The sequence below is a fragment of the Psammomys obesus genome, unplaced genomic scaffold (assembly GCF_907164565.1).
Source record: "Psammomys obesus unplaced genomic scaffold, mPsaObe1.curated_primary_1811, whole genome shotgun sequence".
In the NCBI taxonomy this organism is placed as follows: Eukaryota; Metazoa; Chordata; class Mammalia; order Rodentia; family Muridae; genus Psammomys; species Psammomys obesus.
In genome coordinates, this window is record NW_026585643.1 from 2,881,397 (window position 1) to 2,894,946 (window position 13,550).

Below are 13,550 nucleotides of genomic sequence, written 5' to 3' on the forward strand. Positions count from 1 at the left end.
GCTTAAAACAGCTGAAATTGGTTCTAAAGAGATGGCTCAGAAGAGCACTGGCTGTTCTCCCAGAGGGCCCAGGTTTGATTCTCATCACCTACATGGCAGCTCACAGCTGTCTATAACTTATGTTCCAGGGGATCCAAGTCTCAACATACAGGCAAAACACAATGTACATGAAATAAAAATAAATAAATTAGGGGACTGGAGAGATGGCTCAGAGTTTAAGAGCAGTAGGATCTGGATTCAATTCCCAGCACCCACATGGCAGCTCATAATTGTCTATAACTTAAGTTTTAGGAGATTTGTCAGCCTCACACAGACATACATGCGGACAAAACGCCAGTACACAAAACGAAAGTAAATAAAATCTAAAAATAAATAAATTATTAAAAACAACAACAGAAATTTATCCTTATAGTTTTGAAAGCCAGAAATCTGGCCTGGGATTGGATCAAGGTGTCAGCAGTACCACACTTCCTCTAGATGACGTAGGACCTGCCAACCTTTTTAAACTAGGTGGTTGTGAAAAGTTCACAGTAAAAGATTTCTGAATGTCCAAGGATCAAAAATTCAGTGAGTTCCAGGTAAATATTCTATCTCAAAGAGAAAACAACAAGAGGAAGATACCTGATGTTGACCCCTTGCTTTCATATTATTGTGTTAGTTTAGGATTTTCTGTTGACACTTAAGTGTTTACGTTTTGGGAAGACTTTATGGAGTAAATAGTCTATCTCTAGAAAGAAAGCGGTAATGGACGTGTAGTAGACGTTATTACTGAGGATTGACTGTGTTCCATGTTACCCTGAATGTAGCTGTGTGGGTATGTAAGCGACAGAATGCTTGAGACCAAAGAATGTGTCACAGCAGTCTTATAACAGAAAATAAATGCACCTTTAAAAATAAAGTCACATACTCACGTTTATTTCTTTCATTTCCCTGAATAGGTGTTTTGGAATGGACACAAGTTCAGTGGGAACATTAGAATTGGCTGATCAAACTCCTGTTTTATTAGGAAGTAGAACCATGGCAACTAGTCTCACAAATGTAGGAAATTCATTCAGTGGCCCACCTAATCCTTTAGTGTCTAGATCCAGTAAATTTCAGAATTCGTCTGTGGAAGATGATGATGATGTTGTTTTTATTGAACCTGTACAACCTCCTCCATCTTCCGCACCTTTGGTTGCTGAGCAAAGACCCATAACATTCACATCTTCAAAAAATGAAGACCTACAAGGAAATGATCCCAAAATTCTTTCTTCATCAAAAGAGTTGGCTTCTCAGAAGGGCAGTGTAAGTGAGACAATTGTCATCGATGATGAAGAGGACATGGAAACAAGTCAAGGGCAAGAGAAGAATTCCTCAAATTTTATTGAAAGGAGACCTTCTGAAACTAAAAACAGAACGAATGATATGGATTTCGCTACTTCCACTTTTTCAAGAAGTAAGATAAATACAGGAATGGGCAATAGTGGTATTACCACAGAACCAGACTCTGAAATTCAGATTGCTAATGTTACAACTGGTATTACCACAGAACCAGACTCTGAAATTCAGATTGCTAATGTTACAACCTTAGAAACAGGCGTAAGCTCTGTGAATGATGGCCAACTAGAAAATACTGATGGGAGAGATATGAACTTAATGATTACTCATGTAACATCACTGCATAATGCCAACCTGGGAGATGTCTCTAATGGACTTCAGTCAAGTAACTTTGGTGTGAATATACAAACATATACCCCATCTTTAACTTCACAGACCAAGTCTGGAGCAGGACCTTTTAATCCTGGTAGGATGAATGTTGCAGGAGATGTATTTCAGAATGGAGAGTCTGCCCCTCATCATAATCCTGGTAAGTAGAAATAATCTACTTCATACAAATGAATTTAAGGGTTTTTTTTAGATTAAATTTATTTATTTATTACAGTTTATTCACTTTGTATCCCTGCTGTAGCCCCCTCTCTTTCCCCCTCCCATTCCTGCCCTCCCTTCTTCTCCTCTTCCCATGCCCCTTCCCAGTCCACTGGTAGGTGAGATCCTCCTCCCCTTCCATCTGACCCCAGCCTATCAGGTCTCATCAGGACTGTCTGCATTGTCTTCCTCTGTGGCCTGGTAAGGCTGCCCCCTCCTCAGGGGGAGGTGATCAAAGAGCCAGACACTGAGTTCATGTCAGAGACAGTCCCTGTTCCCATTACTAGGGAACCCACTTGGACACTGAGCTGCCATGGGCTACATCTGAGCAGGGGTTCTAGGTTATCTTCATGAATGGTCCTTGGTTGGAGTATTAGTCTCAGAAAAGACCCCAGGGCCCAGGTTTTTTGGTTCTGTTGATCTCCATGTGGAACCCCTGTCGCCTCCAGGTCTTTCTATCTCCCCTTCTTTCATAAGATTCCCTGCACTCTGCCCAAAGTTTGGCTCTGAGTCTCAGCATCTGCTTTAATACCCTGCTGGGTAGAGTATTTTAGAGGCCCTCTGTGGGTGGGCTTCTGTCCTGTTCTGTTTTCACGCTCTTCTGATGTCTATCCCATTTGCCTTTCTGAATGATGAATTTAATATTCTATCTGATACTTTTTTCATTGTAATAAGTGTTGCCTTATTTAGTTTCTGTATTTAGAAAATGTTTTCTGTTGAAGTTAAAATTTGAAATTTTAATGAGTTGTAAAACAGTGTATAATATTTGAAGTAGACTATTAATAGCACTTTGATTTTATGTTTATTGGAAAAATACTGTAAATTTAGCATCTTTATATTACTAATAGATCTTTATTAATGTTTGATATGTAGATTAGAACAAAGAGATTGGTAACATCCTTAAAACATACAATAAATTGTACTTATTCTCTTATTTTTCTGCATGTTTTCCATATTTTTATTAAAGAACTAAGGTATTTTTTTATTTCCTATTTTTTGAAAAAAGCAAACTCATTTTTCATTTTTAAATTATTTTAAGGGATGATTGACATGTAATAACTACACATTTACTATATCCAACTCCATGACTTTGAGGTCCTTGTACTTTGCTTGTTCTCACTATGTAGCCTTGAATGGTCTATAATTTGCCATATTAACCAGGCTGACCTTGGACTCACAGAGTGCTGGAATTAGGGGCATCTGGAAGCACACATGCCTCTGTTTATTTTTTGATTGCCTATGTAGTGTTAGTTTTTTTATTTTATTTTACCTTTTTCCCAGTGTTTTCAATAAGCACTTCCTAATTTTTTTATCATTTTTGAAAGGCGGTATATTTCTCTGTCTCTCCCTCCTTCCCTTCCTCTACCCTGCTCTCTCATTCGTTTCAGAGACAGGGTTTCTCTGTGTAGTCCTGGTTGTCCTGGAACTTGCTCTGTAGAGTAGGCTGGCCTGGAATTCAGAGATCCGCCTGCCTCTGCCTCCCAAGTGCTAAGATTAAAGATGTGCACCACAACCTCCTGTCCGAAAAGATATTTTTTATTACTCAGTTTAGAGATTCATTTTAATACCTCTTCCCCATAAATATGCATATATGTGTATGTGTGATTATATATACATACATATAAAGGGTATGCATGAGCACTGTTATATGTGTGAGTTCATATAAGCTTTGTGTGTGTGTATTTTAGTCATTTGTTCTGTTGTTGTGAAGAGACCATGACCACAGCAACTCTTACTTTTAAAGGAAAGCATTTAATTGGCCTGGCCCTGGAGGCAATAGCTGAGAGCTGCATCCTGATCCATAGGCAGAGAGAGAGACTGAGCTTCCTGGGGGCTTTTGAAACCTCAAAGTCCACCCCTAGAGATACACTTACTTCAGTAAGGCCACACCTGCTGATTTTTCTAATTTTTCTCAAATAGTACCACCTCCTGGTGACCAAGCATCTTTGGAGGTTCATTCTTAGTAAAATCATCACAATGTTTATGTACTTACTTATGTAAAGGCCAGTAGTCACTGTTGGATGTGCTCACCAACCACTATCTTTTATTTTTGAGACAAGGTTTCTAAATGAATCTGAAGCCTATAGATTTGTCTTGTCTGGCTGGCCAGCAAGTCCTAGGGAATCTTCCAGTCTATGCCTTCCCAGTACTGGAATTATGATACACTTCACTGTACCTGTTTTTTTGTGTACCTTCTAGGTGATGAAACTCAGGTCCTTATTCTCCCATGGAGGGTGCTTACCCAGATCTTTGTTATTTATTTTTTTGAAATAAAGTTTTGTGTAGCTCACACTTGGCTTCAGTGTGTAACTAAGGATAACCTTGAATTTACATGCTTTTTGCTTTGCTTTCTGAGTACAGGGATTATAGGCATGCACCACCACCATGCCTAGTTTTTTTAAAAAAATATTTTCTCTTCCATGACTTATGTTTACAAAAAGCCTTAAGTAAAAACAAAATTCTGTCTTATGTATGTATATTTGCATTCATGCTATGTTAGTATCTTTTATATTGCTGTGATAAAGCAGGAAGAGGGGGAAAGGGTTTACTTCAACTTACATGTTCTGACCACAGGCTTCACGAATGGAAGTAAGGACAAAAACTTAAGACTGGAATGTAGAGACAGAAGGTGATGCAGAGGCCTTGCAGTAGTGTTACTTATTGTCTTCCTTTCTCCTGGCTTGTTCAGTCTGTGTTCTTATAGTACCCCGGGACCACCTGTCCAAGGAGGACAGCGTTCCCAAAATGGGCTGGGCCCTCCCTATCAGTCAGTAGTTAAGATTTATGTATAGGCACATGTTATGGAGGCATTTTCTTTATTGAGAGTCCCTTTTTTCAAATAACTCCAGCTTGTGTGAAGTTAACATAAAACTGTTGAAGACACAGATGAAACCTAACAGGAGTCAGGTTCCCTCTCCTGTCGTGTTGGTGCTGGGCTTGTTGACAAGTAACTTTACCTTACTTCCTTATGGGTAGGTTTTTGCAGTGTTAGGAATCTGCTATGTAGACTCTGTGTTGTTGAATTCCAGATGTTTAATTTTACCAATAAAGACTCAGGAGCCAGATGCTGGGGTGAAAGCCTATTATCTCAGAGAGGCAGAAAAAGCACACAACTGACCTTCCTACTCAGCCAGAAGGAAAAAGCCCCTTCTTATTCACACTTATCCATGGTTATTTCCTATGTTCATTCTTGTCAACTGATTACTTGCTCTGCCTGTTGGCTTATAGTTGACTTTATTTAATCCTGTTTACAGAAAATTCTTGTAATAAAGGTGTGTGCTAGGCCCGAGCCACACTACAACTACTTCTTTACAATAAACAGAAAGTTCTTGGATAAAAGGTGTTTTGCTAGGCTTCACCACACCACAACTAGAAACAGGTTTTTCCGGTACAAAAATGATGATAGTATCTGTAATTCTGAAGAGTATAGTGTAGATCGGGTTTTGAGATCTCTACACCATTCCTTTAAATACCTAACAGTATTTTTTTAGTTTTAAAAGATTTATTTTGTTTTTATTTATGCCTTATGTACCTGTCTGTTATGTTCATGTATGTGTGCTTGTAGAGGATAGAAGGGGCATCAGATCTGTCAGAGGTGAAGTTACAGGTAGCTGTGAGCCACCTGACTTGGGTGCTGGGTACTGAACTCCAGCCCTAGAAGAGCAGCAAGTGCTCTTGACTCCTGAGCCATCCCTCTAGCCCCCCAATAGTTTTTAAAGTTTGTCCATGTCAAGGGCATGTGTATCAAAGTGTTTGATTCTCTACTTATTTAGCTTTAGTTTTTAAAATTTAATTACTTTTAGTATGTACATTTATCTTATGATTTCTTTAGAAATATTGATGGGTCATAAAAATTATATACCATTTGTATACTGCTTATTATATAAAGGAAGGTAAAATGCACTTAAGAAAAATGTTTATTTCTACAGGCATTAAGCTAAAATTTTTTCAAGACAGGGTTTCTCTGGTTATCCCCATCTTTCTTGGAACTCGGTAGACCAGCATGTCGGCCTCAGAGATCCACGTGCCTCTGCCTTCTTTGTGTTCTGACAGAAGGCATGTGCTACCACTGCCATGGAAAACTTTTTGAGAAAGTGTTTCTCTGGAAAGCTCTTTTTTGTTGTTGTTTGTTTTGTTTGTTTTATTTTAAGACAGGTTTCTGTGGTAGCTCTGGCTGTCCTGCGCTCCTTTGCAGACCAGGCTGGCCTTTAATTCACAGAGATCCACCTGCCTCTGCCTCCCTGAGTGCTGGGATTAAAGATGTGTACCACTACGCCTGGCTTGGAAAACTGTTCTTAAAAAAGGATGTTTTGGGGCCAGTGAGATGGATGGCTCATCAGAAAAAGGTATTTGCAAGCTGAGTTTGATGCCTGGGACCCACATGATATAAAGAGAAAACTGACTTTTAAAAAATTGTTCTCCAGTCTTCACTTGTGCCTGTGACATGCACATATTCAGTATAATTGAAAACATTTTAAAAAGATGTTTGGAAAGAATTTATACCTTTTCAAACATGTCACATTTGTCCAAGGCCCTAATGCCTTCCGATCTTATTCCAATTTTATGTTAATGTATGTGTTTCTTATAAATACATCTATACTTCCTGTCTCATAATCAGTGACATAATTTTTAGTGCTTCCTGTGTGCTTGTCACTGTGTTTTGTTACATGTATTATCACACTTAATGTTCTGTGCTATTTCTACTTTAGAGAAGAGTGGAACACTTTTTAAAGTATCACAGCAATCTTAGAAGTGGTAGAGTGCAGACTATTGTTTAAATTTATTCTTAGTCATTGCTTTGTTGTGTTTGTGTGCTTGGGTACTGGTGTATGCTACATGTGCACTGCTGTGGAGGACAGAGATTAATTGTGAGCCTTGGTTGCTCCTCAGGCATTGTTTGTCTTATTGTTTGATACAAGGTCTCATTTGCCTAGAGCTCACTGAGTAACCTCTGCTGGCTAGCTGGTCAATGAGCCCTAGGGATCTGTCTGCCTTCTTAGAGCTGGGAGTGTGTGTGCCATACTTGGTTTCCTGGTTGTTTGGTTTTTTTTTTAAACAACAAATCACAAAATCCCTTGAGTTCTGGGGACTGAACTCAGATCCTTGTGCTTGTGCAGCCAAGTACGTTAGCAACTGAGCGGTCTCCAGCCCTAGTCTTTTATTTTATTTTTTAAATTTAAACTGACAAACAAAAATTTTTTTTGATTTATTTATTTTAATTTCATGTGCATTGCCTTTTTGCCTATGTGCATGTCTATGTGAGGGTGTGGGATCCCCTGGAACTGGAGGTACAGACAGTTGTGAGCTGCCATGTGGGTGCTGGGAATTGAACCCAGGTCCTAGAAGAGTAGCCAGTGCTCTTAACTGCTGAGCCATCTGCCTAGTCCCATAACATGTTTTTATCTTGTAGAACATGCTGATTAGAAATATGTGTATGTTGTAGAATGGCTAAACTAAGCAAATCATACATCATACCATATACTGTCCTGTCATTCTTAAGACTATAGGAAGCAGACAGTTTTATTCATAAACACTCTACTTCTCTGCAGAATTGTTGCTTCATTAACGTCTGAGACAAAGGTCTTACTTTAGAGCTCAGGCTGCTCTTAAATTCATGTCAGTTCTCCTGTTTCAGTTTCCCAGAAGTTACACGCATGAACTACTATGTATGGCTTTAATTAGCATCATAAACTTGGGCAAACTGGAAAAGTAAAACTATTTCTTTGATAATACATTTTAATGTCTTTAAATACCTATTTGATTATTTCTTTTTCCATATTTTGTTTTTAAGATTCTTGGATCTCCCAGTCAGCATCATTTCCTCGTAACCAGAAACAGCAAGGGGTGGATTCTTTATCACCAGTGGCCTCACTTCCTAAACAGATATTTCAGCCCTCAAACCAGCAGCAACCCACTAAACCAGTTAAAGTCACTTGTGCAAACTGCAAAAAACCCCTACAGAAGGGACAGACAGCTTATCAACGAAAAGGATCAGCTCACCTCTTCTGTTCAACCACCTGCCTTTCTTCTTTCTCTCATAAACCTGCTCCAAAGAAACTCTGTGTTATGTGTAAAAAGTAAGATTAACCTTTAATACAGTTTCACGTGGTTGAATATTGGTCATAAAAGTTTTTAGAAATTTCATTAAGACTCTTGGAATAAATTCATGTTTTAAAAATTGGTAAGCTACATTTAATCTTTGAAGCCCAAGTCTAGGTGGCTTGTAGACAGGGATTCCTATTTGGTAGACTTGGCTGATTTGTCTAGGCCCTTGTAATTGTTTTGACTGTCATCTCAAATGGATCTTTTGCATTTGAAAAAAATGTGAATATTTCATTGTTTCATAATTTTATTTTATTCTTTACAGTGCTAGGAATCAAGTCTAGGGCCTCACCTCACAGAGGCACCCTGATACTAAATTCATTATTAATTTTAAGAATATAACTTAATGTTAGACAGTTATATGTATGGTACATTCTGTATTAAAATAAGCCATTTTATACTGTCTTCGGAAATGTGGTTATTTGCAATTGGTAAATCTTTGGGTTTTGCATGTATTTGTTTTGAATGTTGTCAAAGGTTTAGCCTGGCATGGTAGTGCACGCCTTAAATCCCAGCACTTGGGAGGCAGAGGCAGGAGGATCTCTGAGTTTTAGGCCAGCCTATTCTACAAAGCGAGTCCAGCTTAGCCAGGGCTCTGTTACACAGAGAAACCCTGTCTCGAAAACGAAGAAGAAAAAAGAAAAGAAAAGGAAATGCAGCTTTTGCTGTCTTTTAGATCTGTTCTTACTAATTACAAACAAAAATAGATGACGTAATGTAATGCAGGGTTAAATCAGGTGAATTTTGTGTACTCTCTTGGAACAGCCCAAGTCTGAAGCTATTTTTAGACCTTAGATCTCTGGGAAGGGTTTCATGCTTTATTCTTATAGTAAATTTAAACACAGAAGCAATTGTTTTGCAGTGTTTAGATTACTTACAGTACAATACTATAATAAAGGCTCTAGAAATTTAGTATTTCTTTTAAAGAAAGATTTAATTTCATTAATAGCATCATATTATTTTATATTTTTTGTTACTGGTTCTTTGAGATACCTTGTTAGGTAATCCAGGCTATCCTAAAACATCATATAAGTCATTCTGGCTTCATTCTGGCAACCCCACTCCTGCCCAGTGCTGGGCTTACAGGTACATATACTCTCCCATCTGTTCGTATATTTGTTTGCTTGTTTATTTATGGTCAAACAGGGTCTTATATAATCTAGGCTTGTTGTATGCTGGGGACCTTGAATTTCTAGCTCTTTTATTTCCACCTTCTAAGTATTCAGATTATAGGTGTGAGCCACCATGCCTGGCAAGTGTTGCATTTAAGTAGAAAATGTTTCATGTAGTCTCTCTTGATGTTAAATTTCTATGATCTAGAAATCTGAAGCTTGCCTGTTAATCGGGTAGGGAAATTGAACAGGCACTATTAATTTGATTCTATTAATTTGATACTATTAATTTGATTCCATGTAATTAATAGTATTTTTATTTTAGTGTTTATAATATCTGAAAGCCATATTTGAAGATAAATTATTAATGACTGGATCAAACATTTTGACTTTAATCTTTTTTTGCCAAGAGATCCTATTTTATACTAAAAGTAATGTTCTGAATTAAAAAATGGTGTTTGAGTTCCATGATACAATCTGTGATTAAAAATATCAGTTATAACCTTTATTTTTGGTTTTCTTTGAAATGGAACTTTAAATTGAACCTCTTATTTTTCAGAGATATAACTACAATGAAAGGAACAATTGTTGCTCAAGTGGATTCAAGTGAGTCCTTCCAAGAATTTTGTAGTACATCTTGTTTGTCTCTCTATGAGGACAAACAGAGTCCTGCTAAAGGAACTCTAAATAAATCAAGATGCACAATCTGTGGCAAACTGACTGAGGTTTGTACTTCTGTGCTTTTCACTTGCTCTTATAAGAGGTTGTTTTGATTTTGACAGGTTTCCCGTACTCTTTTGCTGATGTATGTGTCCTTAGAAACTTGTAGAGTATTCCAGTATGTAATCCTAGTTTTCCAAGGACCCTGACTCAGGAAAAAATTACCTTGTTTATTTCGTCAGGTTGAGAGAAGTCACAGAAAAAAAGTCATTGTATTTTGATTGTTTTTTTTTTTTTCTTTCTTTTTCTGTTGGTCTAATAATACCTTTATTTATACAAATAGGCTTTGTACACAAGAAAGACAAACACTTTCAGGCAAATGGATGTGGAAGCATTTAAAAAAATAAATTCACATTATTAATTATGACATTAAAGCAACCTGTATATACATTCCTTATTTGAATTGATTGTAGTATTGGCTTTTCCTCCTCCTTGCCAGTGGAGTGTATTTTATATGTCATCTCTTTTGGAGTTGTGTCAAAAGATTTATAGTAAGTCAGATAAATTCTTTAAAATTCTGTTTTTGTTTTTCTTTTAGATTCGCCATGAAGTTAGTTTTAAAAATATGACTCATAAGCTGTGCAGTGACCACTGCTTCAATAGATACAGAATGGCCAATGGTCTGATAATGAATTGCTGTGAACAGTGTGGAGAATATTTGCCCAGTAAAGGTGCTGGAAATAATGTTTTGGTGATTGATGGTCAGCAGAAAAGATTTTGCTGTCAGAGTTGTGTCAGTGAATACAAACAGGTAACTTGGACTAAAAAAAAACCAAACTTTTTTTTGGGGGGGGTTGGGTTTGGAAGCATTGTAGTAGTTTCTAATATAGGAGGATTTAACGATATTCATCTTGGAATCTCATTTAATTCCATAATTGTCTTCATATGAAGATGGCCTACCTCAAATAAATTAGGAAATATATGTAGGTCGCTAGAAATCAACTTGTAATTTTACATATAATAGTAAATGCTACTACTGCAGTTTCTCTTGAATTTTCTTTAGGGGGAGTTGGAGATGGATTTTCAAACTCTGTTAAGAGTTGGGTTTGGGGATGATTACTTTTCTATTTAAACTTTCAAGATTAATTTCCAGTTTCAGGTTTGAGTTTGTAATCTGTTTAGAAGTCACAATTTTGTTTTCTCCTTGGTTCCTATGCATTAGATAGTACTTTTCAGTCTACTGTTCTGTTCTGTATTCATTTTGAAAAATTAAGGAAACAGCTAGCTTCAGCTAACTTCATTATTGTTTCCTTTTTTAAAAAACAGACGGTATCTTAATTTATGTATTCTGTATTTCTCAACTCATTCCCTATCAACACATAAATAATACATCCTTCTCATTCTTTATAGCAGTGTAGTCCATTTCATAGTAATTTTGTACATCTATTATTAAAAATTAAATTAAGAAAGATACGCTTGATTAGATTAATATTAATTAGTTCTTTAGAACTGCTGTATACCAGATACCATAGAGCCTGACTTAAACAACAGTGATTGACATTCTTACAGCTCTGGAGGATGAGAGGTTGGTCTCTGCTGCTGCCTCTTCTCTACTTTCTACTTCCTTACTGCTGTCTTTTTTCCTTTGTTGGTATATGGTCTTTCCCTCTTCTCACAAAGGAAACCAGTTCTGTTGGCTTAGAGCCCCACCCTTATGACCTTGTTTAAACTTCTAAAAGAGTCTGTCTTCATATAACACATTGGAAGTTAGAGTTTCAAAGTAAGAATTGCATTGAAGGGAACACACAGTTCAGTCTGTAATAATAAAAGCTACAGTACTCAAAATTCTCACTACATTGTCTTTTATTTTCTTCTCGTTTATGACAAACGTCTTTGTAGCCCAGGCTGGCCTTGAATGTGATCACCCTCTCAAGCACTTGGATTACAGGCATGCATCACTGTTCCTACAGTGTTTATTGCGTTTTCATTATCTGTCCTTTTAGATTATTTGTGTTCATTATATTCATATGCTGGAAATACTGTATATATAATGGTACATCTATCCTCATTCCATGATCAATTCCATGGTAATAACTTTAGCCACTTTGGGAGTGTTTTTTACCAGCAGATTAGATGTCTTTTTATAATTTCTTCTATAATTGTTGGGTGATTGACCATAGAAGAGAGAGTATAAGGGTCTATGGTAGTTTTGCTGTTGATGGCATTTAAACTGTGTCTTGTCTTTTGCTGTTACAAAATAGTGAATGATGAATAAAATAATATTTTGTTTGCCTCATACTTGGGGATAATAGGTATCTGTAATCTTGTAGTTGGGAGGTTGAAACAGGAGGATTACTTGTTTGAAGACCAGTAAGACTCACTCAAAAAATAATTTGATACTGGCTTTAGAATCAGTTTGTCTAGGTTGACATGGTTCTACCTAAAATTATGTTTCCTGTCAAAAATTACTCATGTGCCTTGCCTCTCATTCATTCATTCATTCGTTCATTCATTCATTTATTCATCATTATTCATCCATTCATTCATTCATGTATTATTTAATTAAATGGAGGCAGGAACTCAGTGTGTGTAGCCCAGGTGTTCTTGGAACTCACTGTGTAGTCCAAGCTGGCCTCAAAGTCATAGCAACCTTCAGCTTCCTCAAAAGCTGGAATTATAGGCTTGTTGCCTATAGAGCTGGCCTTTATCTTTTTTAATCTTTTTGAACCAACTTTCATTGATTATGCTTTTTCATTCTGTTTTACTGTCTTTGTGCTTTAATCTTTATTTTCTTTTTTTTTTTTTCCTCATGTCAGGTCATAGTAGTGATTTGCTATAGCTTAGTAGAATTTACCTCTTGCCTGAGACAGGGTTTCTCAGTATAGCCCTGGCTATCTTGGCACTTGCTTTGTAGACCAGGTTGGTGCCACCACCACCAGGCTTGTTTTGTTTTGTTTTGTTTTTTAAAGGAAGTTGGAGTACTGATTTGAGATTTAATAAATAAATGACAAGTTTTTGTTAAGGAACCATCTTGTATCGAATAAGTATTCCTATCTCATCCAGCAGTGACTAGACTTACATAAAAAGGTGCCCGTCCCATGCCTAGCAGCTGTGGTGGCTACTGCTGTTGCTCTCACTGGCCCTTCCCTTTGTCTTTGTATCCCAAGCTGAGCTTGAACTGCTTGTAGGTGAAGATGAGTCTGGAAGGCTCTCTCTCCTGTATCCTCCCTCCAGGCAGTACAGTTATAGGCTTGCACTAACAGAATTTGTGTGCTTCTGGGGCTTCACTCTGGGCTTCATTGTAAGCACATTCCACTGAGGTACATCCCCAGCCCCTATTGTTTTATGTATGTATGTATGTATGTATGTATGTATGTATGTATTAGTGTTTGAGATGCAGCCACCTTCTTTGTAATTTCAGCTGACCTTATTACTGCTAGTTATTGGTTTCACTGTGACCTAGGTCAGACCACCTTAGCAGGATTTGGAGTAAGAGTGGTTGTTGGTGGTCTTTAACATAATAGCAGTTGGGGTAGGAGTCTTAGGAGAGGAGCTGTCTACCAAAGAGTAAGGTGGAAATCTAGGCTCTCTGCTTTGCCTTTTCTTGTGTGGGTGGGGCTAGAGTAAAGGGATTGAATGTACTGTTTCTCTACGCTGCTGTTGTGTTTTTTCTGTGTTTTATTTTCTAATTTCAAGACTTTATTCTTGTCGTTAATAAATTTTGGTGTATCTTTTTCCTCTCTGAGCAGGGGTGAAGTTAATTTAGGGTCT

At 37.3% G+C, this 13,550-nt stretch overlaps 1 protein-coding gene across 4 annotated transcripts in view; it reads left to right on the forward strand.

Annotated features, from left to right (window-relative positions):
- The window catches only part of Zmym2 (zinc finger MYM-type containing 2), a 68,530-nt gene that overhangs the window by 18,183 nt on the left and 36,797 nt on the right, over positions 1-13,550 (forward strand). For all 4 annotated transcript variants that reach the window (XR_008721202.1, XM_055616777.1, XM_055616783.1 and 1 more), the window contains exons 2-5: positions 939-1,846; positions 7,697-7,982; positions 9,679-9,844; positions 10,378-10,590. Coding sequence is in view for 3 of the 4 variants with exons in the window: in XM_055616777.1 (XP_055472752.1) it covers positions 949-1,846; positions 7,697-7,982; positions 9,679-9,844; positions 10,378-10,590 (1,563 nt within the window). In the remaining variant the exon portion in view is untranslated. The remainder of the gene's footprint in view (positions 1-938; positions 1,847-7,696; positions 7,983-9,678; positions 9,845-10,377; positions 10,591-13,550) is intronic.